This window comes from Quercus suber, unplaced genomic scaffold (assembly GCF_002906115.3).
Source record: "Quercus suber isolate HL8 unplaced genomic scaffold, Cork oak 2.0 scaffold_251, whole genome shotgun sequence".
NCBI classification, from domain to species: domain Eukaryota; kingdom Viridiplantae; phylum Streptophyta; class Magnoliopsida; order Fagales; family Fagaceae; genus Quercus; species Quercus suber.
This window is the reverse complement of record NW_027069707.1, coordinates 581556-590510: the sequence shown is the minus strand read 5'-3', so window position 1 is coordinate 590510 and position 8955 is coordinate 581556. Positions and strand designations below refer to the sequence as shown.

The following is an 8955-nucleotide window of genomic DNA, read 5'->3' as shown; positions in this document are numbered from 1 at the left end:
GGAGACAAATTTGTCTGCGACCCATTAGCAAACTGTTTTAGTGGGGGTGATTTTTTGTTTTTGTTTAAAGACAGTGGTTCACTTGTGTCTCTAAGCCATACAAATTTTTTTGTTCTTTTCATTGTTTTTACCCCATAATCCCCAACAAAACCAGCATGTATACGTGTGTAACCACATAAACCCAGCTGTATGTGTAACAATGCCTCAGAACAATTTGCTCCATGTCATCTTTTTTCTATATGGTTGACTTCCTTTAATGTAACGATGTTCCTATAAGAAAGATGGAGCAATATATGGGTCTCAGAGATTATTCTATTACTTACTCTTCAATTGGTGTCTTTCCTTTCAGGCTGAATGTTATCACTATCTTTTTGATGCTGCCATCAAGCTTCACCAACTGGGTCTGGACTGCTCTACTCCAGACCATGGCCCTATCCGAAATGTTAAAGGAGTTTTGGGCTGTGGTGGTCATATAAGCACGTCTGTGAAGGCAGGGGCAGATTCAAATCATGAAATTGAGCCATTGAGAGTAAGTTTATGAAAATGTTCTCCCTTTTATTGAAAAATCTTGGGATTCTAGACCCATTATTGATATTATTTACCATTAGGTTTCTGTTCGACTTTTTAAAGTTATTATGCTTTATAGAATCAAAATGATTCTTTTATTTGGGTTGCAGCGTTGCATTGTTCTTGACATTGAAGGGACTACTACTCCTATCTCATTTGTTACTGAGGTTCTCTTTCCATATGCACGTGGGAATGTAGGGAAGCATCTATCTGCAACATATGACACTGCAGAAACTCAAGATGATATTAAGTTGTTGCGCTCCCAAGTAAGAATTTTGTTCAGGCGTTTTGATTTGATAATGGTGCTTGTGGAATATTATGCTTGTTTGTGTGAGGTTTAGATATTTTACTGGGGCTACTAGTGACATCAAAATATTGATTGCTTGATTAATAAGTATATTACAATATATGGCTGGTTAGAAGCATTAAAAAAAAGAAATGGATTCTGACCTTTTCTTATATCACTCATCTTTATTATCCTTGTTACTGTCAAAAAATGGTCAGAGTTTATTTAACGTAAAAAAATTTCTTGTATCTTCTTCAGGGGCAGCAATTTCAATTAGGACCATTAGGCAGGGATTAGGCCTGCCCTAGCCCATGTGCGGTGAGGATTACTCAAAAATTGGTGACAGTGGGATTGATTTCATCCCTTGTGAACGGGGGAGGTGGGGGGGAGGTGGTGGGTAGTGATAGGGAGAGGTCTTGGACGTTGAATATTCTATATTTATTATATAAGTAACTTATGAAAAAAATATTATTATAAAAGTACCCTGTATAGTTTAAATTATACAAAAATAACTCCTTTGACATTAATATTCTTTAAATTGTCTTTAAATATAATTTGTAATTGTCTTGTGTTATGTTCATATTTTTTACAATGGACATAAATAATATATATTTGGCTAGAATCCAAATTATACCCTCTAAGTTTTAATCAATTATCATTTTTATTCCTAATTTTTTTTTGGTTGGCATGTAAAGTTCACATTTGCTGTCAATTTCATTTCAGCCCATATCTTGCAGTTAAAGAAGTCTGAATTGACTGCTCAAAACTTTATTTGTGAACTATAAAATTATTCTTCATTCTTAATGCAGGTTCAAGATGACCTGAAACAAGGTGTTGTGGGTGCTGTGCCCATTCCCTCTGATGATGCAGGGAAGGAGGATGTGATTGCTGCTTTGGTTGCTAATGTGGAAGCAATGATAAGAGCTGATAGGAAGATCACTGCCTTGAAACAATTACAAGTAAGCAAAACTGGATTGAAGATATATGATTGCTTATGTATCCTATCTTTTGGTTGTAGCTGACTTGTATATATGCAGGGTCATATATGGCAAACTGGATATGAGAATAATGAATTGGAGGGAGTAGTTTTTGAGGATGTACCAAAAGCTTTGGAGAAGTGGCATGCTTTAGGCACAAAGGTCCTTTACATCCCTCCTCCCCCCTTCCATCTCTTCTTCCCTTTCATGTCTTTGAATTTAGGATTCTGTTTTTTTGTCATCTCAAATTCTGTGTGCGCTTCAGTGTTTTCTTTGTGGCAATTGTACAGAATCTTGTCATATTTATGTCTACTTGAATTCCCACCAGTACACATGCACTTGTGATACAAACATGTGAGAGAGAACCCATAAATGCAAGCTGTCTCGCTTTTTATGGAGTACATAATTTGACTTCCATTGTTTTATAGATATGACTGCTCAACTGGATGTCTGTTAAAACTAAGAACACTTTGAAAAAAATGGACTGCAGCTATTCCAATAATCCCATTTTTGGTGTGATTACTTCCCCTTGGAGAGGGAAAGGCATTTTTGGAAGCCTCCCAGAGATGTGTCATATGTCTTGACTCTGAAATTTGAATACAAATTCCCAGCGTTGTTACCCAGTCAAAATTATGACTCCTTTTCTTTTAGTTATCCCCTTTTTGTCGGATCTAATACTTTGTCTTCATTTATTAAATGTCAATACTTAATAGAAGTAAACGCCACCCACCCCCCAAAACCCCCCAAAAAAAAAAAAGAAGAAGAAGAAGAAAGAGATGCTACCTTTATGTGAATGAGTGCCTTCATAGGCTCAAACCTAGACTACCTTTTAGAAAAATGGTCTTCATTGCACAACAATTAATCAGCATTGAAGCAATTATCATTTTCCTTGGAAGACATCACTACTTCAGTAATAATTAGATGTAATACCTTCATATATTTGATGTTAAGAAGACATACGTTCTTTGAAAGTTTATTTAGTTCTATCTTGTGCAACAGGTGTATATATACTCTAGTGGTAGCAGGTTGGCACAAAGGCTTATATTTGGAAATACAAACTATGGGGATCTAAGAAAATATCTGTCTGGCTTTTTTGACACCACAGTGGGGTAAGTTGTATAAGTTCCATAATGCTTCTCTGCTTTTAGTACTCACAAGGGTACCTAGTTTGACTCCTCTCTTTCTCTCTCACAGGAATAAAAGAGAAGCGCGGAGTTATGTTGAAATCTCAGAATCTCTTGGAGTTGATAAGCCATCAGAAATTTTATTTGTGACGGATGTTTATCAAGAAGCTGTAGCTGCAAAGGCAGCAGGTAATTTGTGTTCATATTCTTATTGGGATTCTGAACATCCTGTTGGAATTGGGGAACCTGTCAAATTGACAGGTTCTGTTTGTGTCTTCATAACTGGACTGATTGAACTTTATCTTAGCTTAGCAAATTTAGTACACAGTTGACATTTCTACCCCCTAGTTAGAATGGGAATGCCAAACTTATTTCTTCTTCTTATTATTAAATTGTATTTAACACTAATCCATGTTACAGGTTTGGAGGTGATAATTTCTATCCGGCCGGGAAATGCACCCCTTCCAGACAATCATGGGTTCAAGACAATCAAATCGTTCTTGGAAATCTGAAAGCTTAGATGTTCTTCTGTAATCATATGAAATGTGACAATTATCATGAATAAATATATAATTTACAATCTCGTTTTGAAAACAATGTGGTTTGTGCTCTGCTTCTGTCCCCTCTTGGTCTGTGCTAATTAATGCTTTGCCTGAAATTCTTTTAAATCAAGATTTTTGCTTTTTTCCTAAATCACTTGCACATACTCTTCAAAAAGTCTTGAGCGTGGAAATATGAATACTTTTAGTACCATGTGTTGTGTCAATTATCCGATGTGGTAGATTGCTAGTGGTAAAAAAAAAATGGTGGGTTCATGTGATAGTGAGAGAAAGTCAATCATAGTTTGTCATATAAAACAATTGTGGTAAAATGTGTGGCACTAGAATTATTCTGTAAATATTGCATTTCCTACATCTTTATTATCTCCAAGTTCTAACCATTGATAAATTCTACCCCTATGAAGTAATGACAGATAGTCCCCTAGACCAATAATCTGTCTTCCTTAAAGAAATCTACATATCAAAACACACTTGTAGAGGGGGGAATTTAGAACTAATCACAGATTGTGTTCTTATGTGATTGATCTTAGACCATTGAAAAATTTGAACTCATCACAGATTGTCATCTTATACTATTAGGTCTATTTAAAATGTGAAATTTGAAAATCTAATTTTTGGATTGCACGTTTCTATTATATTCTTTATAATTGCAAAATTTTATGAAGGTCAAAAATCAATAACATTGTTATCAATCAAATATTTAAATGTCAAGTTTTTTGAGTCTAAAATTATGTATAAAAAATAAGTTTATTAATTGAATAGTAAATAACATTCGATTTGAACGAAATTTGACACGTGTGTTAAGAACATAAAGAACATACAATTTAATGGTTAGATTTTCAAAATTTACATCTAATTAAAAAATATAAGAGAAGTTTAAAGAGTTTCTTTCTTTAGAAAGAAGCCTTATCTGTATTTAAATTGGTAACTATAAAGTTTTCATTAGCTATATAGTAGATTTCATAATTAATGTTCAGAGGGCAAATATGAACTTGTCAAGTAAAAGATGATGTCATATGTCTCTTGGAGAAAAAGAAATAAAATTCATTCAATAAAACTATGACAGGTTATATTTAAGATTATCATTGATCGTTAAACCCCTACGAGAGTCCTAGAAATAAATGCATTCTTGAGCCTTATTAAGAATGTTCTTTGAAGTATTGAAGTTTTGTTAAAATCAATCCCTAAGCATGCAACAACTTCAAAATTCCGAACACGGAATTATTTTTGAACTCAAGCCTTAAAGTTCTAAAGAACTTTTTACACTAAAAATTTTCGAATCCGAAGAATGTTTAAAAACACGAGGATCGTGAAGAACAAAGAATTCTTAAATCCAATCAATTTAAGAATACAGTATTATTGCCCTTATTATATCGAAGTATTCCAGGAAGCGAGATAGGCTTTGCATTTGAGTAAAAATCAAGAAGTCATAGCCGTTGATGACACATTTTGCACATCTTTGGGCCTAAGAAAATACTTTTATCTTAAAAAAAAGAAAAAAAAGAAAAAGAAAAAGCACGAAGTCCATTACTTTAGCCCCTAAAATTGACAAAAGTTTTGTCATCCCACAAAATTATCTAGACAGGCCCAAGAAGGTCCTCGACTGGGCCTAAATCCAAGCTACTTAATTCTCCCTTACAGTGTGGATCAAGCCCACGCATGAAAAATGGACCATCCAACAAGGAGAAATTTGGAAAAGTAGATTGCTCTTTGAATTGGGCTTGGAACACCAATGAGACCTATGAGCCCTTAATGTGTGCAACGTGCAATGCAAAAGAATTCCTATATCTTTTGAACAAATATCCATAGCCAACACAAAGCCAAATTATTATATAAATGAGAATCAATCACCATTGCTTGCTCTCCAATTTGCATTTTCCTTTAGGAGAAAAGTCAGATCAACCAATCTTTTTAAGAGAATTACTAGTCAATGCTAATTGTTGCTAATGTCCAGCAAATATAACAAATTTTCTTCACATTAAGTAGATAGAGAATTACTAGTCAACGCTAATTTTCTTCATTTTACGAGTGATTGAGCGCAAAAACAAGACTGTCTCTTTCTTTCTTCATTACAACTACTCTTAATTATCCTTTCCTTCAAAGTTAAAAATGTGATTTTTCACAAGTTATGTAAGCTGGTTGCAAGGTCTTTCCTCCCTTTTAAAGGTGTGCCAAGTGTCGTCCAACCTCAAGAAGCACCACTAGCCTTCTTCATTATCAGTCTTCGAACTAAACTCAAGTCAGCAAAGAAGCCCACTCAAATTTAGATACTTGGTACATCAACAAAAGACCCCCAGGCAATAACCATGATGAGCGTGCTTAACTAATTAGCAACTTGTAGTTGCACATGACGATTGAAAGTTCTTTAGTAGTATGTTTTTGTTAAGCACTTTCCTATAGCAATAGGAATAACATTTTTTTCTCTAAATTTTATATATTTATTTATAAAAAAAAACACACACTCACACGCAAGAGAAAGTGAATGAAGGTAGCAATAGGAATAGCTTAAGATCAGTTAATTTAATGACTGTGTTGAGAAATGAGAGCAATAGTTATCTCACGTATTGGAGTTGTGAGAGAGGAAATGCATGTGGAATTGTGAGAGAGAAAATGCATGTAGACAATGCACAAGATACATTCTCAATTGAGTGAGCATACTATCACCAATAGTCTTATAGCTGTGGGTTCTTATTTTTGACAGTATCTCAACCCAGGTAGAAATAAGGATCCTGAGCCTTATACTTGTGGTTTGGTGGACTGGGCTTGGTTCACCGTAGCTATGTTGGGCTGATTACGAACCCAGTTGTGCACAAAACATGATTCCTACAACACATACACATTTATACATACAAAATATATACGTATTGTACAGTAAGGAAACAGTAAAGAAATAATAAAAAGGTAAATAAGACGTCAAAGATCCTCAGAATGATATATAATATTTCATTATTTTCTTGAGTTTTAGTACATTGGGTCCTTTCTTCATTGGGATATGTCACAGGGTCCAAATAAGTTCAAAAGTCATAGACTTAGATAGCTCTTTGTAGGCTTCTAAGACTTGTGAGGCTTAATTCTCTTTAAATTCAAGTGTATCCTCTAGTGGCTGTCCCAGGATCTTTCATAGTATTTTCCATATTTTCTCATTTTTTGAATTCTAAAGAAGTTTTTCAAAGGATTTTTTTGCACTGATTCTCTATTGGTGATTGGTTTTTGTTGATGGCTTCACCCCTTTTTATAGTACCATCCTAAGGTTTTTGGTGTACCACTGATTCCCTTTATTTGATGCCCTAAGTACCAGAACCAATGTTGTGTTAGCAATATTGGTGGCTGGTCCTTTCCTTAGTTTCTTATTATTTTCTCCTTTTGAGGTTTCCCCCCAAAAAGTCCCCAGTTGACCTTCCTTTTTTGGGAGGTCCTAAGAGCTGATTTTCAATCTTCTCTTCCCAAAGCTTCAAGATGCTCATTTTCAAACCCACATTTTTGGATGTTTCACCTTTTGTCACTTTCTCTAAATAGGCAGATTCCTCCCTATCAGGCTGAAAGATCCTCAGCCATCTTCCTTCACGATACACCTTTTTGCGTTCCTTGAGGTAAGTCATCAACCTTTTTCTGAACCATGGGCGGCTGATGGGACATTCCTATCTTCGTTCCTTGTGTCCATGAGCATGCCCCTTTGAGCTGTCCCAATCCTAGCTGATCATTTTTTGCATTTCCCGAGGATCCCAACTTTTTAGGAGTCCCAAGGTATCCTGGTCCAGTCCCTTTCTATGCTCCATAGGAAATTTTCCTCACAAAGGCTGGGTTGAGCTTCCTTTTTCATTTTCCTTTCTTTTCTAAGGCCTAAAGCTTGCCCATTCATGGCTTTGGGCCTTATTTTGCTTATTTTAAGTGGGCCTTGGTTGGTGGATTGGGCTTTGTCTTTCTTTGAGGGCCCCCTTGGGTTTTATATTTCAATATTTATGATGTTTTGGGCCTTAACACAATACTTGTGATATTTTGGACTTCAACATTTAGCCCCCTGCGCTTGTGGGTTGCCTGCAGCCTACGCATGAGCAAACAAGATTTTGGCCTCCCCAAGGCTCTGTAGTTGGTATTTTTATTTCCTTCTGGGTCCTTTTTCCTTCTTATTCTAGGATCTTGGCCCTTCACATTGTCCTCTGATGTCCTGATTCCACGTATCCCACTTCTTTTGTAACTTCCCCTATTTTCAAGGAACGTGGTAGTTGAGGATTAAGTATCTGGGTAAACCTCTTCCTCCTTTTTTTTATGGTTCCCATAACTCTCATTAATAATTGACAAATAACCTTCCTATAAAATTGAATTTTGGCAACTGGTGCTTTTTTCTATGTTTCATCCTCTTCAATTTTTCTTCACGCCATTATTGTCATCGCCTCAATCCTTTCCTCCAAGCATCTTTTTACTTTTTCAAATGATCTTTCCCAGTACACTCTTTCCCCTTTACTTCCTCCTTCCGTTGTCTTCTTCTGCTTCAAACCCTTTTTGTTTTCTGCTACATTGTTCTTTCATGGCTTCCTTATTTTCTTCACGAAAAAGGAAGGAGTGTTCACCTACTCTTTCTGAAGGCGAGGGATCCTCAGCAGGGTTAGCACAAGGTGAGGTGCAGAAAGTCTTAGATCGCCTAGCCTTTCCCTTATGAGACCCTTGGTATACTCCTAGTTTGTTCTTCCCCCAGGTTACTCATGGTGATGCTCCTTCTTCTCCATATGCTTGGGTGTTTTTTAATCAGCCCGGGTTTGCCAGTTCTGCCCAAGTTCCAGAACCAAGGGAAATCCTAGACCTTTAAATCAGGCGAGGATCTCGCGAGGCGGTTTCCAGTTTCTTTGATTTCATTGCAGGGAAGATCACTGGTTGGTCTAATTGGGTGGATGAAGAGCTATCCGATGGGGGCTTTGGCAATTGCTTGGAGCGAGTTAGGATCTTGAAGTCAGTGGAAATTTTCAAGAACTTAGAAGGCTTTAGGGATGCCAAAGGTCTGAGACATCTGGTGCGCCGTTAGTCTTTCTCTCTTCATACATTTTTCTTTTCTGTTGGCGAACTCACCAATGCTCTGGAGGACGTGGTTAATAATTTCCTCCTCCCTATGTTTGGTGATGAGAATTCTTTCGACATCTACCTCTTCGCTGAGGATCTCAAGGTTGAGGAGCGACTCTTCAAGCATTTTGGTGGGCGTACTGCTTCTTTTGGAGGTAAACTAGTCAGGATGGGTAAATGGGTAGCGACCCTTTCTCAAGAAAATTATAAAACTGTTAAGCAAGCTAGGTTCCTAGCACTGTGGCTGAGTAAATTTATCTTTAGTGAATTTCCTGGTTATGAAATCAAGTCTACATTCTTCCATTTAGCCATCAAGTTGGCCCAGGGTACTAGGTATCCTTTGGCTCCCATGTTCTTAGGTCATGTTTATTCCCAGTTAAACTTGCTCT

At 36.4% G+C, this 8955-nt stretch overlaps 1 protein-coding gene across 1 annotated transcript; it reads left to right on the top strand.

Moving 5' to 3' along the window:
• Positions 1–262: 262 nt before the first annotated feature.
• LOC112017800 (probable bifunctional methylthioribulose-1-phosphate dehydratase/enolase-phosphatase E1 1) lies at positions 263–3551 on the top strand (the record flags this gene model as incomplete). The annotated part of the gene is made up of 7 exons (XM_065780932.1): positions 263–529; positions 678–833; positions 1663–1812; positions 1891–1992; positions 2830–2939; positions 3025–3143; positions 3375–3551. Coding segments are annotated over 7 exons (996 nt in total), but the record flags the coding sequence as incomplete, so codon positions are not given.
• Between the last annotated feature and the right edge of the window lie 5404 nt (positions 3552–8955).